This window comes from Podarcis cretensis (genome assembly GCF_951804945.1).
Source record: "Podarcis cretensis genome assembly, chromosome: 18".
In the NCBI taxonomy this organism is placed as follows: Eukaryota; Metazoa; Chordata; class Lepidosauria; order Squamata; family Lacertidae; genus Podarcis; species Podarcis cretensis.
In genome coordinates, this window is record NC_137188.1 from 1,253,733 (window position 1) to 1,270,978 (window position 17,246).

At 55.5% G+C, this 17,246-nt stretch overlaps 2 protein-coding genes across 4 annotated transcripts in view; both read right to left on the minus strand.

Annotated features, from left to right (window-relative positions):
• THOP1 (thimet oligopeptidase 1) overlaps positions 1-17,246 on the minus strand; it is a 285,623-nt gene that overhangs the window by 143,393 nt on the left and 124,984 nt on the right. The window lies entirely within an intron of this gene.
• TMPRSS9 (transmembrane serine protease 9) lies at positions 869-16,770 on the minus strand. 3 transcript variants are annotated; one of them, XM_079960449.1, is made up of 18 exons: positions 14,444-16,770; positions 13,827-13,954; positions 12,881-12,948; positions 12,609-12,775; positions 11,783-11,824; positions 11,346-11,459; positions 10,359-10,530; positions 8,545-8,819; positions 7,136-7,272; positions 6,467-7,023; positions 5,354-5,625; positions 4,380-4,516; positions 3,708-4,053; positions 3,252-3,368; positions 2,946-3,117; positions 2,138-2,403; positions 1,779-1,915; positions 869-1,548 (listed from the first exon to the last, which is right to left on the minus strand). In XM_079960449.1, the coding sequence occupies exons 1-18, from the start codon at positions 14,592-14,594 to the stop codon at positions 1,387-1,389; spliced, it is 3,420 nt and encodes a 1,139-aa protein (XP_079816575.1). In that variant the 5' UTR covers positions 14,595-16,770; the 3' UTR covers positions 869-1,386. The 3 variants fall into 3 exon arrangements, with proteins under 3 accessions (XP_079816575.1, XP_079816574.1, XP_079816576.1); XM_079960448.1 differs by lacking the exon at positions 3,708-4,053 and having other exon boundaries at positions 1,422-1,548; positions 2,138-3,117; XM_079960450.1 differs by lacking the exons at positions 869-1,548; positions 1,779-1,915; positions 3,708-4,053 and having other exon boundaries at positions 2,227-2,403; positions 2,685-3,117.

Below are 17,246 nucleotides of genomic sequence, written 5' to 3' on the forward strand. Positions count from 1 at the left end.
GCCTTCCCAGCCCCCCAAGTTGACTTCCTGTGGGCCTGTGCTGAGAAGTGGAAGCAAGCTTTAGGTAGAGGGGGCCAAGCTAGGTGTGCCCTGCAATTTAAAATCCATTTTGGGGCTCAATCCGGGTCCTGTGGCAGTTTATGTCTTGGGATCAAATCCCAAAAAAAGCAGCTCAACAACTTGAATCCCCCAAAAGTTCAGCAACTTTGGGGTAAAATCATAAAAAAAGCTCAACAACTGCAACCCTAAAAAAACTCAACAATTTTGGTCTGCCCTCACTCATGTTCACGTAATCCAAAGTTTGGCCACCCCTGCTTTAGGAGAACTGGGTCCTAGTCAGCCCCACACCTGGGCACAGTGCCATGACAGGGAGGACTTACAGGGGCACCGCCCACTGCTTGGCTGAGTCGCCCCCAGGGCTTGTGTAGTGGGCAAGGTGCCCTTGCCCCCAGACCAAGCCAGATGAAGGGATGCAGGCATCACCCTGCTGGTGGTGCACGGGGAATGAACAAAGTTAGGTTGGGGGCAGGTGATAGGGCAGGCCTGAACCAAACTGTGCTGAGAAAGAAGCCCTGCCCTCTGAAAACAGACGCTTGGCCGCTTCTCCCTGACATGCTGGATTTCTACAAGAAGGGACCTTTCCCCTCTTGCACAGGGGAGCATTTAGGTGGAGGCCCAGGGAACCTCTTCCAGTTGAGCCCAAGGCCTCGTGCTGCTCGTGAAAGTGGGGTGTGTGTGGTCTCTGTGGATAGCAGGGGAGACATTCCCACCCCGTTTCTGCAGATTTTGGGACTGGCTTTGTTTTTAAGGGTAGCTGGGAGAAAGAATCTTTGTTTGCGTAGCACAAAATCCCCAGCACACACCAAACTCCACAAAGGGGTTTGTTTAATTGTCCGTTGCTCTGGCCTCCTCCGAGCGCTTCTCTTGCTCACTTTGCACAGAGAAGGCTTGAGGCCACCCCACATCCAGCCCTTCGGCACAAGGCAGAGCCCCCCACCCAGGGGCCAAGCTATGGCGGGAAGGGAAGTCGAGGCAGTGTCTCTGGCCAGACTGTCCAAGGGAAACGCTTTCTTCCTGAGGCAAGGATCCCTGTCTGTCCATCCGTCCTTCAGCCTGTGTCCCCAAGAGGCGGCTCGGGGTCACCTGCCCTCCCTTCCACGAGGGCCATGGCCAGAGATCATGGGGTGATAGAGTGGACAGGCCAGGAGATGAAGGGGGAACCTCCTCCTGCCTTTTTGTGAAGTCCAAGTGAGGCAGGCGAGCCTCTTTATTCAGAGAAAACATGTTCTAAAAGTGTTTCTGTTGGTTTATAAGGCATAGGGTCTTCCAAAGGAGAGTTGCTTTCCGTCTCCCGGCCAGGCCCCACTTCCCTGCCTCTTCCCCGAGTCACGCCTTGAGGTTCTGCGCAATCCAGCCCCGCACGGCTGTCACTCGGGCGTAGACCCCCGGGAAGTAAGGGCGGGCACAGCCGTAGCCCCAGCTGGTGATGCCTGCCAGGAACCACCTTCCCGAAGCCTCTTTGCAGGCCAGGGGGCCGCCAGCATCACCCTGCAGAGGAGGGAGAAGGCACTGAGTGTCCTTGGGAGCAGGGACGGGGCTCTGGGGCAAGGGGACCCCCCAGGCCCTGCAAACTGCCTTTCTCCCTCCTCCCCTCTCATAAGCACCCCCAGCTCCAGCCATTTCTGGCCAGCTGTGGGCTTCCCTCCCATCCCACCTGATGTAGCCAGGGCTGAGGGGGAGGTGGTGTGGGCCCTCCAGGAGGGGCGCCCAAGACTCACAGAGCAGCTGTCAACGGACCCCTGCAGGAACCCGGCGCAGACCATCCGGCTGCTGATCTGGACGGGGTAGAAGCGGCGGCAGTCCTGCTCCGCGATGAGGTTGACGGACGCCTTCTGCAGCTGCCTCGCCATCAGCCCTGCAAGGGAGGGCAGAGTGGAATTGGGCTTCCCGGCAGCGAGAGGGGGCAGGAGACTCACAGCAAGGAAGGCCCAGGGCCCAAACCTGCCCTTTGCCTGTGGGCACCCCATAGAGCCAGCCAGCTGATCTGAGGCTGCTTGGCTGTCTGGGTTTTGAGGGAAGCCAGAGTGGTCCGAGGGCCAGAGCTCCCCCACCCAGCCAGGAAGAGGTTCCCTCCTACCTCCCTCCTTGGTGGAGCCCCAGCCAGTGATGACGCAGCGGGCGCCCTGGCCGAAGAGGTGGGCGTGGTCTGGCAGGCAGATAGGCTTGACGGTGCTGGTGAAGCTCAGCGGGGAGGCCAGCTCCAGCAGCGCCACATCGTAATCCAGTGTGTAGATGTTGTAGAAGGGGTGCTTGTGGATCTGGAACACCTTCTCCACCCGCCCGTCCAGGCCGCTCAGGAAGGGTGTCCCCAGGACGGCCACCCACATCTTGGGGTCGCTGTAGCTGAGAAGGATGGTGCACCTGGGACCCTTGGCCAGCCCAAGGCCTGCCCCGTCTCCCCAATCTCCAGGGAAAAGGGGGGCAGGGCTGGCCCAAGACATTTTGGCACCTGAGGAGAACCACCCAGTGGCTCCCTCCACTTCCCAGCCAGGAGTAAAGATCTACATCAGGAGCAAGGGTGGGAGGAGACCAGCAGCCCCTCCCCTTCACCTTGGTGCATTCCTTGCAGACTGCACCTGCTGCCCCAATGGATCCTGCCACCTGAGGCAGTTGCCTCATCTCACCTCTTGAGTGCACTGGCCTTGGTTGGGGGCTCACAGGAAAGGGGGTGCCTGGGATCCAAAGGGAGGGAGGTCTGGCAGTGCCCTCCTGTGCTATGAAAACATTGCTGGCTTGGGGAGGCACAGAGGATGGGGTCCTCTTCTTCACCAGCAAGGAGCTTGTTCCTGGAGCAGGGGAGCAATGGCTGCAGAAAGACCCCCTCCCCCCCGACTCACATGCCACCTCTCCCCACCCCCAGCGCTCATCCCAGCCCCCCAACTCACACATCAAAGCAGTGGGCAGCCGAGAGAAGCCAGCGGTCAGCCACCACCACTGCCCCACACTTGTGCTCCTTCCTCCGCAGCCACAGGCTCGCTTGCCACGGCCACTCCCCTCGTGCTGCGCCACTGCCCCCCACGATCTTGCTGAAGGCCAAAGCTGAGGTTGAGCCACAGTCTAGGTGGGTGGGAAGAGAAGCAGGCTGAGAGGACACCCTTGTGAGCCCCCTGCCACGCTGCTTGCCCCCCACACCGTCTGGTTGGGGGTGAGCAGAGCTAAATGTGGACTAGGGGAGAGGGGAGGTCACTTACTGCAGTTGGCCTCGTCCCTGCCGTTGCTGCAGTCCATGACGCCGTCACATTCGGGGTTCGCTTTCCCAATGCAGACTTTGCCAGAGCACTTGAAGGTGGATGGGGTGCAGGGCACAGCTGGGTGCAGGGAGGGTGGGGAGCAAGTTAATGGGGGAGCTGAGACCCTCCACCCTCTTGGCCTGCACAGGGGTCCCCCAGCTCGCTGGGCACAGCTGTGTGGGCCACAAAAGGGCTGGGCACAGTGACAGGCCCAGCCCAAAGGAGAGGCTTCCCAGTGGGGCAGCGGCCATGTTTAGTCTCTCACAGAAGAAAGATGACCCCTGCAGTGTCCTGCACCCCATGCCTTGGAGGGCAGGCTCCTGAGGGCATCAGCCTTCACCTGGCACCCTGCTAATAATCACAATAATTTATTATTTATATGCTCAGCCTCTGCCCATTTGTGTCCTCGCCATGTACCTGCAAACTGGGTGGCTCTCGGTGTGTTGGTTGGTGGCCTGGCTGTGCTGGGGGTGACCCTGAGGCTGGCCTGGGTGGTCCTTTGACTAGCCAAAGACAGGCTGGGGGAGGAGGAGGCGCTGCCACTGGTTGTGGCCTTGGTTGTGGTGCTGGATGTGGTCGCGGCCTTGGTTGTGGTGCTGGGACATGGTGAGATAGTTTCCAGGATCCAGGCCTTGAGCTTGGTGATGCGGGCATAGACACCGGGTCTCCTGGCCTGCGCACAGCCGACCCCCCAACTGACCAGCCCTGCCAGGTAGAACACACCTGGCGTCTCCTCACAGGCCAGGGGCCCCCCCGAGTCGCCCTGTGGGGAGAGATGGGAGCAACCAACTCAGCAAGGGCTAACAAAGCTTCCCAGACAGGAGAAGCTCCCTCTGGAGTCTTACAGCGGTCTCTTCTCAACTCCGCCCTCACCAAGTCCCAGAGGCAAAGTGGCCCCTAGTGTGTCTGGAAAAGAGCCCTGGGGCCCCCAAAAAAGGTCCTTTTAACCAGAGTGGCCCGCTCTGCAGGGGGAATGTTACACTTCAAAACAGGGGCCTTCCAATGAGCACCCAGCTCTGTGATCAGGTGCACTTTGGAAGCTGAGTGGGAATGGGGCATCCCAGGCTGGCCACCCTCAGTCACCCTCACCTGACAGGAGTCAACCTTCCCGTCCAGGAACCCAGCACAGATCATCTGCTCTGTCAGGGAGAAGTTGTAGAGGACGTTGCAGGTTTTCTGGTCAATTATTCCCACAGAGGCTCTCTGGAGGTTCTCTGGCTTGGAGGCTGCAGGGAGGGGAGGAGCAAAGGTCAGACCAGGGGGCAGAGCAGTGTCCAGTAGCTCCTGGAGGGAAGTTTCCCGGACACCCATGAAAGGAAGAGGGAAGAAATATGGGGGTGGCCATCTTCAAATATCTGAAGGACTGCTGCATGGAAGGTGGAGCCAGCTTGTTTTCTGCAGCTCTGAGGGGCAGGACTCGAACTGACAGGTTCAGCTTGCAGGGAAGGCAATTCTGACTAAACATTAGGAAGAACTTTTTGAAGACATGAGCCATTTGATGGTGGAACAGACTCCCTTGGAAGGCGGTGGAGGTTTTTGATCAGGGATCTGTCAGGGATGCTTGAGTTGAGATTCCTGCATTGCAAGGGGCTGGACTAGTGGCATGCCTCAGAACCTCTTCCAACTCTACAATTCTGTGAAACGGCCTGGGTAGACTGCTCCTGCACATGGAGGATCCACATGCAAAAGTGCGTGTCTGACAGCGTGTGTTGTTTTTAAAGCTGAACATTCTGGAATATCCCTTCCCTACTAGCTCAGCAGCCTGATTTGCATGCAGAAAGGTTCAGTCATGGAAGGAAGGGACCCTGAGGGTCATCTAGTGCAATTCTGTGCAATGCAGGAATCTTTTGCCCAATATGCGGCTCAAACCCATGAACCTGAGATTCAGAGTCTCATGCTCCACCCACTGAGCTATTTGTCCTCTGCAGCATCTCCAAGCGGGGTTTGGAAAAGGCTCCCTGCTTGAAACTGCTGCTACCAGTCAGTGTAGACTGCAGGGAGCTAGATGGATCCAACGGCCTTGGCTCCTGCGCTGCCTGCAAGGGGGAGGGGGAAGTGCTTACCATTGCCTTCCTGGAGGCTCCCCCAGCCGGAGATCATGCACTTCCTGCCCACGGGGAACTTGTGGACGGCCAGAGGGAGGCAGATGGGCTGGATGACCTTGCCGAAGGGGAGGGGGCGCTCCAGCTCCAGGACGGCCACGTCAAAGTCCAGCAGGGCCGGGTTGTAGGAGGGGTGCAGCACCACCTGCCTTACGCTCACCTTCACAGAGCTGCTGTCTGCTGCCGACAGCCAGATGGTGCCTGCAAAGGCTGTCAGGTACTCCACCTTGGTGCTACCAGCAGGAGCAGAAACGAGACACAGGCGCAGACATACCATTAGTGGCAGCCAGGCCAGGGGCAGGTGGGTGAATGGGGAGGCTCATCTCTGGGGGTCACCATGCTCACAAAGGGGTCTCTCCCCCACCCAGCTCCTTCCTCTCCTCCCGAGTCACAACAGCCTGTCAGTCAGTAATCAGCCAGTTCAAAGTTGGAGAGAACTCTTTCTTTGCAAAAACACAACCTCCACAAACTTGGCTGAACAGGATCCCAGTGGTCTCACTGCATGAAAATCAGTTGCCAAGACTGAAAGTCCCCACAGCTTTCAAGCAATTGGAAATTGCCCACTAAGCCGCCTCCACCCAACCCAGGACCCTCTTGCCGTGGGTGGAATTTCTCCTGGTTCTGGGGAAATGGGTGGTTTGGTGTCCCCCAGTGCCAACCAATAGTGCGGATTGGTGACATCAATTGCCCTTAAGGTGCCACACTAAGCTACAACCATTACAGCACCTGAGTCCCCATTTGCAGAAGTTCCCAGGATCCATTTCCCAATTTCGGAGAGCGGAGGGCGCTGATTGGAAAGTGGGGCACCCTTCTTCCTCCTTTTAAGCAGAGAGTGGGCAGGCATGGAAACCCAGAACTGTAGAGCTGGAAGGGACCCTGCTCCTCTATGCCAACCCCCTGCAATGTAGGAAGAGGCAACTGTCCCAAACGGGGATCAAACCTGCAACCTTAGTGTTGTCTGGGATTCTTTAGCTGCAGTTCCTACATTGCAGGGGGTTGGCCTGGGTGGCTCCTGGGGGTCCCCTTCGAACTCTACAATTTGGACCTGAGGCAACCACCTTTCTCCCTACTTACTGGTTGAAGCAGTGGGCAGCTGAAAGGAGCCACCGTTCCCCGATGATGGTGGCCCCACAGAAGTGGTGCAGCCCCTCCTTCAGGCTGACCTGCCAGGGGACCTCCCCGCGAGAGGCATCCAGGCCCCCCACAATCTTGATGGGCTTGGAGAAGCCGGGCCGGTGGCCGCACTCTGCACAAAGAAAAAGATGGGTGAGCTTGTGACGGCTGTGCCCCAAGCCCCAGGAGCAGTCCAGTTGGGCCCTGTGCAGGGCAGGGGGCTTTCTACCTTGGGGCCATGGTACCGTGGCAGCTGGCCTGCCCCCGGCTGTGGTGGTGGTGGTGCCCTTGGTGGACGCCAGAGGCAGGAGGGTGGTAGAGGCCGTCGAGGGGAGGGTGAGGCCTGGTGGGGCCGTGAACGTGGTCATGGTGTCGTGGATCCAGTTCCGCAGCCTGGTGACCCGGGCATAGACCCCTGGGCGCTTGGCCTCCGCACAGCCGATGCCCCAGCTGACGATTCCGGCCAGGAAGAAGCGGCCTGAGGGCTCCTCACAGACCAGTGGGCCCCCAGAATCCCCCTGTAGGTGAGAAGAGGAGAGAAGAAGGGCACTGTGGCATGCCAGAGGCCTCTTCCCGGAGCTCCCGCTGCAGCCCGACACACCCTCTCCCAGAGGCTGCTTCTGGCCATACCTGGCAGGAGTCAACCTTGCCCTCCAGGTAGCCGGCACACAGCATCCGGTCGGTGAGGGCGTTTCTGTACAGGCTGGCGCATAGTGTCTGGTCCAACAGCTCCACCGCGGCCTTCTGCAGCAGCTCTGGCTTCACCACTGAGGAGAGAGGGAAGGTGGAGCCCAGTGGCAAGGCCTGAGGGCAATTCAGGTGGACACATCCTGACAGTTCCAGGCACCCTGAGCTCTCCAGGGCAGGGCAGCTGAGGGGCAGGCACTGAACTGAATGGCCATGGGGTTGTTGAATTGCATTCCACACAGGTCCCACTATCAGAATGCACAGCATTCTCACGAAATCATTTGCTAGGTCTGCGTTTGCATAACAAGGCAATGATTTTCATCAGTTCCTATGGGTTCATTTCTAATTTTGACCCAAAAATCATTAGAAAACGCAGTAGGAAATCCTGAAACTTTGCAAAAGGCAAACAAGGAAGCAGGAAATGCTCTCTTTAAATCCACACCATGTTTTCTGATGGAATGGCTGCTGTGGACAAGCAAGACAAAAGAAGTCAGGATTCTTTAAGGCTGCTTGTTTCCTTGAAGTACAAAATGCAGCTCTGGCTGTTTGGATATTTGAATCCACAGCTTGTATGGTTGAGGTTTTGGTATGAATTTGTCACGTTTGGACAAGGATTTTTTTTTACTTTTTTTTGTCTGAAGGAGAGTTTGGATAACTGGACCTGTGTGTAATTCTTCTGATGAACTTGTTGCTGCTCTTCTTTTCAAAATGTTGCTGTGCTTTCCCTTATAGTAATTGCAATGTCTGTTCACTCGCTTTTTAAAATGCTGCTGCTATTGCGAGCTCCACATTTCTTGCTGGGAAAGGAGAAGAACAATCTTAAACCAAACCAAATCTGTGCTAAGGGTTGGCTGGTATCTCAGGATTAACAGAGAAAATGGGGGTGCTCAGTTCCTCCTGCCCCAAACAATGTTCCTTTGGGTGAAGCTGGCCAGGGGCAACGAGAGGGAAGAGGAGGTGGGGAAGGAGGTGGAGCAGCAGCAACTTCAACCTTTGTGCAGAAAAGCAACCTTAAGGTCCCCACCTGCCCCCCAGTAGGGAGCAGCACACTGAGGGAACAACTGAGGCTGGAGTGCTCAACCACACCAAGGCTCACCTTTACCTCCCTGCCTGTGGCAAAACTATCCACCGTACAATGCTGTCTGTGAAGCCAAGGAGAGCTCCTCCTCAGATGGATCCCTCAGGGGGACAGTTGCCCAATTCAGTGCAGAGCTCAGCCCCTTTTGCCCCCTGTAGTAGCCCTGCCTGAGCCACACCACCCCCATCTCCACAGGAGCCCGGTGAGGTAGGTTCAGCTGAGCCATGGCCCCCACTCCTTCTTCCACTTTTGCCTCGCCAAAGGTGGTGCTTACAAAAGTCCTCCTTGAGGTAACCCCAGCCAGAGATGGAGCACTTCTTGCCAGAGGGGAAGATATGGCTGGAGGCCGGCAGGCAGGCGGGCTGGATGTACTTGCCGAAGGGCAAAGGCTCAGAGAGCGCCAGCAGCGCCACATCATAGTCGGCCGTGTCTGTGTCATAGGAGGGGTGCTTGAGGATGTGGCTCACACCAGTCTTCACTGCACTGCTCTCGCTGCCGCTCAGCCAGACGGTGCCTGCATGGGCCGTCCAGGTGCCCGGATCCTGGAACCTGTTGGCAGCAGGAGAGCTTCAGGGCACATCAATGAACTCCTTGCACCCTTCCGTCTGCCAATAGACTGATATTGATTCAATGGGGAGATTTTGACATGGGCCACTTTGAACAATGGATAGGAGATGGCAGCTCTTGCAGATACTGTGTGGATAAATACAAATATATCTGGAATGTGTTTATTAAAAGCACCGTGACGTTTCTGTTGAGGCGGGTGATTAGCTGTGGGAGGAGCTTATCAGAGCTTGCAGGGCAGCGGCGCACACCTAGCGGCGCACGCAGTTTGATCCATCTTTTAGATTTAGGAGAGCTAGTCTCATACGTTTGTTGGGGGAGACCTATGGTTTTTTTTTGGGGGGGGTTATTTGTCCTGTCTGCACGCTTCTTATGATGGAGGACCGCTGTAGCCACCCCCAACGACACATTCTCAAGATGGAGGGTGAGGGAAGAGCTGCAGTCGCCTGCGGAATTTTAACAGGGAGAAATGTAAAGTATTGCACTTGGGCAAAAAAAATGAGAGGCACAAATACAAGATGGGTGACACCTGGCTTGAGAGCAGTACATGTGAAAAGGATCTAGGAGTCTTGGTTGACCACAAACTTGACATGAGCCAACAGTGTGACGTGGCAGCTTAAAAAGCCAATGCAATTCTGGGCTGCATCAATAGGAGTATAGCATCTAGATCAAGGGAAGTAATAGTGCCACTGTATTCTGCTCTGGTCAGACCTCACCTGGAGTACTGTGTCCAGTTCTGGGCACCACAGTTCAAGAAGGACACTGAGAAACTGGAACGTGTCCAGAGGAGGGCAACCAAAATGGTCAAAGGCCTGGAAACGATGCCTTATGAGGAACGGCTAAGGGAGCTGGGCATGTTTAGCCTGGAGAAGAGGAGGTTAAGGGGTGATATGATAGCCATGTTCAAATATATAAAAGGATGTCACATAGAGGAGGGAGAAAGGTTTTCTGTTGCTCCAGAGAAGCGGACACGGAGCAATGGATCCAAACTACAAGAAAGAAGATTCCACCTAAACATTCGGAAGAACTTCCTGATAGTAAGAGCTGTTGGACAGTGGAATTTGCTGCCAAGGAGTGTGGTGGAGTCTCCTTCTTTGGAGGTCTTTAAGCAGAGGCTTGACAACCATGTGTCAGGAGTGCTCTGATGGTGTTTCCTGCTTGGCAGGGGGTTGGACTCAATGGCCCTTGTGGTCTCTTCCAACTCTATGATTCTATGATTCTATGAATAGCCACACTTCCCTCACCGGAACAGGCAGAACCTGCCTTCTTGGCTGCTGGACCCACACTCGGTCTCATCTGCTCTGTCCATTGGAGTCTGTCTTTGCATGCAGGGTGAGCCCCTGACACACCAAAGGCCTGAGACCCAGCAGCTGCCCCACGTGCCACCCACCCACCTCCAGTCTCTTTCCCTAACCCTGCAAGGTTCTCAGCACCAGAGAGCTGCCCACTTGCCACAACCCAGCAAGGCATGGTGCACTCAGTCTCTTGCGGGAGAAGCAAAGAAATGGGTCCGGCCGGGCTTACTCGTTGAAGCAGTGTGCTGCAGACACCAGCCACTTGGCAGCCAGGATTGTGGCCCCACAGAAGTGCTCGTTGTTCTCCCACAGACTGACTTGCCAGGGGAACTCCCCCCGAGTGGCCTCCGACCCCCCGACAATCCGGTTGGCTGCTTGCATGGCCGGCCGAGACCCACAGTCTGCAAAAGACAAGGGGGGGTTGTCAGCAGTCCCCACTCAGGGGTAGAAATGGTCTGCAGTAACTCCAACATGCCACCAGGTAGCAGCAGAATGGTTAAAAAGAGGCTGCAGGTACAATTATCTGCCCCCAGGTGGCAGCAGTAAGCAGAGGGATTCAGAACCCATAGAAAGAAAATCCTTCACTTGGTGAAACTATGGACTGCGGCCGCCAGCTTGGACGGCTGTCAAAGGGCTGTTCTTATGTTCATTGATACAAGGAGGTGCCAGCAGCAGGCAGTAAGAAGCATTCTCCTGGATGGGGAGTCCGTTTCTGAGATGGCAGCTCCCACCTGGCACTTCCAGTGTTCATCTTAACGCCTTCCTTTTTGCACATTTAATTGTTTAATGCAGGGGTCAGCAACCTAAGGCCCATTGGCCAGAAGCAGCCTGCAGAGGTCGTTTGACAGGTCCACGAGCTGCCCGCTCACATGCTGCGCTAAACTGGCGCAGCACAGTGCAGGGACTCGCTTCCACGGTGCCGAAAATTGCATCTGCGCAATTGTGGGTGCATGTCCTCATGCACACGCACGATCCAGCCCACAGAGGGATCTCTGCAGGACCAATCTGGCCCAGGCAAGGTAAACCTTGCTGACCCCTGGTTTAATGCAACCACCAAAGTGGCCCCTTTGCTTCACCCTTGAAACCATGTGGGGGAAATCCCCGCCAGGATATGGAATGAAGAGAGAGACCCAGGGGAGACCACCCCTGGATGGGAATGTCCCAGCACCCCTAGAAGAAGGAGGGGCAAAGGAGGAAGGAGAAGACTAGGACCCACCGCACTCTGCCTCATCGGAGCCGTCCAGGCAGTCACTCCGGTCATCGCACTCCACGTTCTCATGTGGCACACACTGGCCGCTGTGGCAGGTGAAGGCTGTCCCTGGGCAGGTGCCTGCAAGGGTGGTAGCAGGATGGGTCCCAGCCTCTTTCCCCCGAGGCAGCTGCTCTTTGGGGAGGGCCAAGGTCCTCGGGGGAGCCCTGTGGAAGCTGGACCTCGCCTTGCCATGGGAATCCCCAAGCAGGTCCTGAGCACAACAGCCTTTTCTCCTGCCTGCTTAAGATGCCCAGCAACTGGCCGTCTGCTTCCCGCAGAGCCAGCATGGCCAGAAGCCACAGATAGCCCCTTCCTACTCCTCCCCCATGGCTTTGCAGAGAATAAAACTGTTTTGCTCTCCACCCACGTCCTGAGCTCACAAAATGTTAAAAGAAGCCTACCTGATTTCAGTCCTGTTCCTGAAGGGGAGTCGCTGCTCAGCCCTGTGTGAGAGAGCGGGGGGTGAAGAACGGGGGGTGAAGAATGGGGGCTGGTCTCCAAAAGCCCATTTAGGCCACTCCGGCCCAGAACTGGGACCCCTCCTCTCCTGAAATCCCCAGCAAGTCTCTTGAACCCACAGGGCTCTGGACCCATGCCTGACCCCTTAGAGTACATGGCTCCCTGCCCCCCCAAATCCTGGGAGCTGTAATTTAAGGAGGCTGGGGTTGTACCTCCATGAGAAACAAACTGTAGTTCCTGGGTTCCTTTGGGGGACAACTTGTGCTTAAGGGGAGATTATTGGGTTGTCTTGGTTTTTACTTTTATCATGTATTCTGTGTTTTTATATTGTAACTTTATCTTGTGCACTGCCCTGAGAAGTATAGGGCAGTATACAAATATTTAACAATATCATGATGAGGAAAGGTGTGTGTGTGTGTGTGTACAAAGCCCCCGCATTCATTGCCACGGCTCCCCCTACACAGAGTGCAAAGATTTTCTAAGCTCCCTCTGGTCCAGCAAGGCCAAACCTTTTGGCTACCATCCAATGAGGAAGCCTCAGGTCTCCCCTCACCTTCCTTGCTGAGATGCAAAAGCTGCCATCTCACCCCCAGGGTGAGAAGGTTGCAGTGACTGGCAGGAGGAGTAGGAGTTTCTGCACTCAGGCAGGGACTGATCTTGCTTGCATCCTAGCCTACCTCACAGGGGGGTGATGAGAAGGCGGCGAGGCCACCTGCATGCCTGCCCTCCCTACCTCTGGACAATGGGCGAGGGATGATGCCATGCTACCTGTGAGAGAGGCTGCCCAGATGGTGCCGTAGGAGGGCAGGGCGATTCCTCCATTGCCCAGCGCAGCTGCGAGGCCCCTCTCCAGCGCCTGCTCTTCTGCGTCTGGGCTGAGCGGCTGCGAGGAGAACCATAGGCGGAAGTGGACCAGGATGCTGGCATTGCCCTTCCTGCCAAGTGGAGACACAAGCGCAGGAGGTGGGGGCCAGGCTGCTACTCCTCACCTGCAGCACCAGGGCAGGGCGGGGCCGGACACACTTCATGGCTTAGCCTACCTGTATTGCAAGACGGAGCACCTGTCACAGGTCCCTTCCAGGGCTGAGTTCTGAAAGCTGCTTTTAAACTGAGACGGGACAGAAAAGGGGGGGGGCAAACGGGTGACTGTCATGAACTGGTTGAATGCAGAGGAATGGTGGGAGGAACCAGCTGGGGGAACCCCCAAGAAAGAAGGCCCAGAGCCTGGGGGGACGAGGACGAGGTAGAAGAGGGAGAAGACGAGGAAGAGGTAACAGGGCTTTGTGAGCGGGGAGAGTCTGTGGCAGAGAGGAGTCCAGAATTGGAGGCAGAAGCTGAAACAGGAGAGGAAGGAGGCCAAGAGGCAGGAAGGAGGCCAAGAGGCAGGGAGGAGTCTGTCTGGGAAGTCAGGGGGGGTGCCAACAAGCTCCCCTCCCCGCTGTTCTCCCAGAACAAGAAGAGGCATGAAGAGGGCAGGGGAGAGGTTGGCTGCATGCAGGTACAGTCTCTGATTGCTTGGGGGAAACCCTGGGGTGGAGGAGGTTTAGATAGATGTGGGGAGATGGGGACCTTTAGCCTCAGCAACCGCTTCATGGGAGCAAGACCTACCAGAGGTGAGCTGCTGTGTTCATTAGGCCTGACACTTCTGTTTTTGCTAAGAGAGCATGAACTCCAGCTTGCTAAGTGTGATTTACAGCTGGCTCCACACTGTCAGCGAACCTCCCCCCTGCACCCCCAGCAGGAAAAAGTGGTGATATGGCGCCCTGTGCAAGGCCAAAATTTGGCGCCCCCACATGGATCTTATCAGTGATTGATGTTTTCAATTTTGTGTTGCCTCGCTTGCAGCCCCCTAAATCCAGTATTGCTCCTGCCTTGAAGGGATCAAAGCCTGCCATGGCCACCCCAAACCCCCAGCTCCTCCAGTGCTTCATCTGCAGAACCACCCACCCACCCACACCCCACAGGGGCTCTTCTCTCTGCCCTCACCAGCCTCTCCAGGACGGGGGTCAAGGTGCGGCGATAGTTGGAGCTCGGGCACTGCAGGCTGCTCTCATAACGGAGGCCCTGCAGCTCCACCAGGTGATCTGCCAGGAACTCCTGCTTCACCAGGAAGGCTGCAGAGAGGAAGAGGCACAGGGTGGGTTGGTGTAAAAGCACCAGCGTTGGGGGGGGCAGAAGCCAGGACAGAAGCACCCCAATCTGCACCTGTTGGATAGGCTGCCAAGCAGCACAAACATTACAAAATGAATGAAGTACAGTGGACACTTGGGTTGCGATCCATGCTGGAGGCAAGTTTGCAACCCACAGCATTCGCAACCCGCAGGGTCTGCACACGCGCAGGTTGTGATTCGGTGCTTCTGCGCATGTGCGACTGCCAAAACCCAGAAGTAACCCGCTCCAGTACTTCCGGGTTTCAGTGCGTCCATAACCCGAAAAAACACAACCTGAAGTGTCTGTAACCCGAGGTATGACTGTAATGCTAATGAGATATTGCAATGAATTCAGGTGTAAACGCCTGACAAAGAAGGGAAGCAGGGTACACAAATTTAAGAAAGTAAGGCAAGTTTGAGAAATAAATCAAATTTCCGCAGGGATGGACTCACCCATCAGGATCCCACCACAGCTGGCCGTGATGGCACCCAGGAGGATGGAGACCAGGGTCAGCCTGCAGCGGGTGCTGCCTCCCCCAGCAACAGGGCGGCACTTCTCTCCCCCCAGCACTGGTTTCCCAGCAGGGACTACTGGCGGCTCCATGCTTGTGCTGCAGACTGCAGAAGTTCTACATTGGGGGAAGAAAACAGGCTAAAATGGTTTTGGCAAGGGATTCTTGACCCTTTCAGATTTCAAGTATTCAGATTTCTGGAAGATTTGGTTAGACACTGTGTCCCTCCCACTTAGGTCCACCTTCCCCTTCCCGTTTTGGACACATGCCAGTAAGACATGTGGAAAGGATCCTGGGGTCTAAAGTGGACCACGAGTCCACAGGGTGATGCAGCAGCAAAAAAAAAGCCCTAACATTACTCTAGGCTGCATACGCAGAATACAGTGGTACCTCGGGTTAAGTACTTTATTCATTCCGGAGGTCCGTACTTAACCTGAAACTGTTCTTAACCTGAAGCACCACTTTAGCTAACAGGGCCTCCTGCTACTGCCGCGCCGCCAGAGCAGTTTCTGTTCTCATCCTTAAGCAAAGTTTTTAACCTGAAGCACTATTTCTGGGTTAGCGGAGTCTGTAACCTGAAGCATATGTAACCTGAAGCATATGTAACCCAAGGTACCACTGTAGTGTCCAGATCAAGGGAAGTCCTAGTGCCGCTCTGTTCTGCCTTGGTCAGACCACACCTGGAGTCCTGTGTCCAGTTCTGGGCACCACAATTTAAGAAGGATGTTGACAAGCGGGAAGGTGTGCACAGGAGGGTGACGAAGATGATCAAGGATCTGGAAACCAAGCCTTATGAGGAATGGTTGGAGGAGCTAGGTATGTTTAGCGTAGAGGGGTCTGAGAGGAGATAGGAGAGCAATCTTCAAATATCTAAAGGGCTGTTCCATGGAAGAGGGAGCAAGTTTGTTTTCTGCTGCTCTGGAAGGGAGGACCTGAACTATTGGCTTCAAGTTACAAGAAAGGAGATTCTGACTCAATATCAGAAGATGCGGTGCTGACCTGGTTGCATCTCAATGAGCCGCTTGGCGCTCAGCCCTTCGGTTCAGCCCTTCTCTTGTCCCTGGGAGAATCTGCAGGTGCTGCCTGGGGATGGGGAGCCTTGGGATTGGGGCCCCTGACAAGGCAGCCGAGGAACAATTCTCCTTGAGCCATTTCTTGTGGAAAGCAAAGGAGAAATGGAACAAAAGCCGTCCTGATCATTGGCTGCTGCAGCCGTTACTTGGGGCTGAGAAGAATTCGCTTCTTCGGAAACTGTGGGGTTGTTATCCTGCACTTTCATTGTGAAAGGGTTGGGGAAATGCTTCTACTTCTGGGAAGATACTGGGATTTCATGGGGGGGGCTGCTTTCAACTAAATGACACAAACAGACAACTGCAGTTTGGGACTAATCCTTGGGAGAGCCTCCAACTCCTAGGGGCTGTGGGGGCTTCAGCCCCCACAATAGAATATTTCAGGGAGCTGGGCCCCCACAAAGTGGATGGGCATTCCTACTCAGATGGTGTGCACACACTGCATCATGTGGGGAGGGGCTTACCTGGGTCCCCACAATATTTTACTCAAGTTGGCACCCCTGCCTCCAACACATGACAAGCTTGCTGGATCAGGCCAAAGGGGGCCCATCTAGCCACCGGCCACAGCAGCCAAATACCCCGAAAGACCTGGAAGTTCAGATGTTACATAAGGACATCAGAAGAGCCTGGCTGCTGGATCAGGCCAAAGGGGGCCTGTCTAGCCCAGTATCCTGTTCTCACAGTGGCTGACCAGGTGCCCAAAGGGAAATCTGCAAGCAGGAGCCAAGCACAAGAGCAACTCTCCCCTCCTGCGGTTTCCAGCAACGGGCACTCAGGAGCCCCCCAGAGCCCTCTCCTCCTCCATGAACTTGTCCAGTTCCTCTTTTAAAGACAGCCAGATTGGTGCCATCCTTCTCTCCTGTGGGAGGGAGTTCCAGAGTTTAACACTACGAGAATGGCCTTTTCTTGAGTGTGAGATTGAGGAGCTGTCGGAAAGCGGACCCTCCTCACCCACAGCTCCCTGCATCTAAGGGGAGGGACCCAATGTGAGATGGGGGGGGGGGATCAGAAGGAATCAGAGCCCCCAGGGGAAACTTGGGGAAGGCTGGGAGGGCATACCCTCCAATGAAACAACATCTGAAGGCAGCCCTGTTTAGGGAGATTTTTAATGTTTTATTGTGTTTTTAATATACTGTAGGGAGCCGCTCAGAGTTGCTGGGGAAACCCAGACAGATGGGCGAGGTATAAGTAATAAATTATTATTTATTCTTATTCTTATTAGAGACATCCTATTCCATAACAACAGCAACAATACCCGCCTATCTGACTGGGCTGCCCCAGCCACACCGAGCGGCTTTCAACATATATAAAAACATAAAAAGGTAAAGGTACCCCTGCCCATACGGGCCAGTCTTGACAGACTCTGGGGTTGTGCGCCCATCTCACTTAAGAGGCCAGGGGCCAGCGCTGTCCGGAGACACTTCCGGGTCACGTGGCCAGCGTGACATCGCTGCTCTGGCGAGCCAGAGCCGCACACGGAAACGCCGTTTACCTTCCCGCCGGTAAGCAGTCCCTATTTATCTACTTGCACTCGGAGGTGCTTTCGAACTGCTAGGTTGGCAGGCGCTGGGACCGAGCAGCGGGAGCGCACCCCGCCGCAGGGATTCGAACCGCCGACCTTTCGACCTTTTTATTATGTTTTATATAAAAACATAAGACATTAAACATTTAAAA

Excerpts from the sequence above, each read along its gene's own strand:
- TMPRSS9 (XM_079960448.1), bottom strand. The coding sequence starts at position 14,594 with ATGGAGCCGCCAGTAGTCCCTGCTGGGAAACCAGTGCTGGGGGGAGAG. Across the intron at positions 12,949-13,826 it reads CCCCCGTCCTGGAGAGGCTG|TTTAAAAGCAGCTTTCAGAA; the intron begins GTGAGGGCAGAG and ends GTCCCGTCTCAG. Across the intron at positions 11,460-11,782 it reads AGGAACAGGACTGAAATCAG|GCACCTGCCCAGGGACAGCC; the intron begins GTAGGCTTCTTT and ends CCACCCTTGCAG.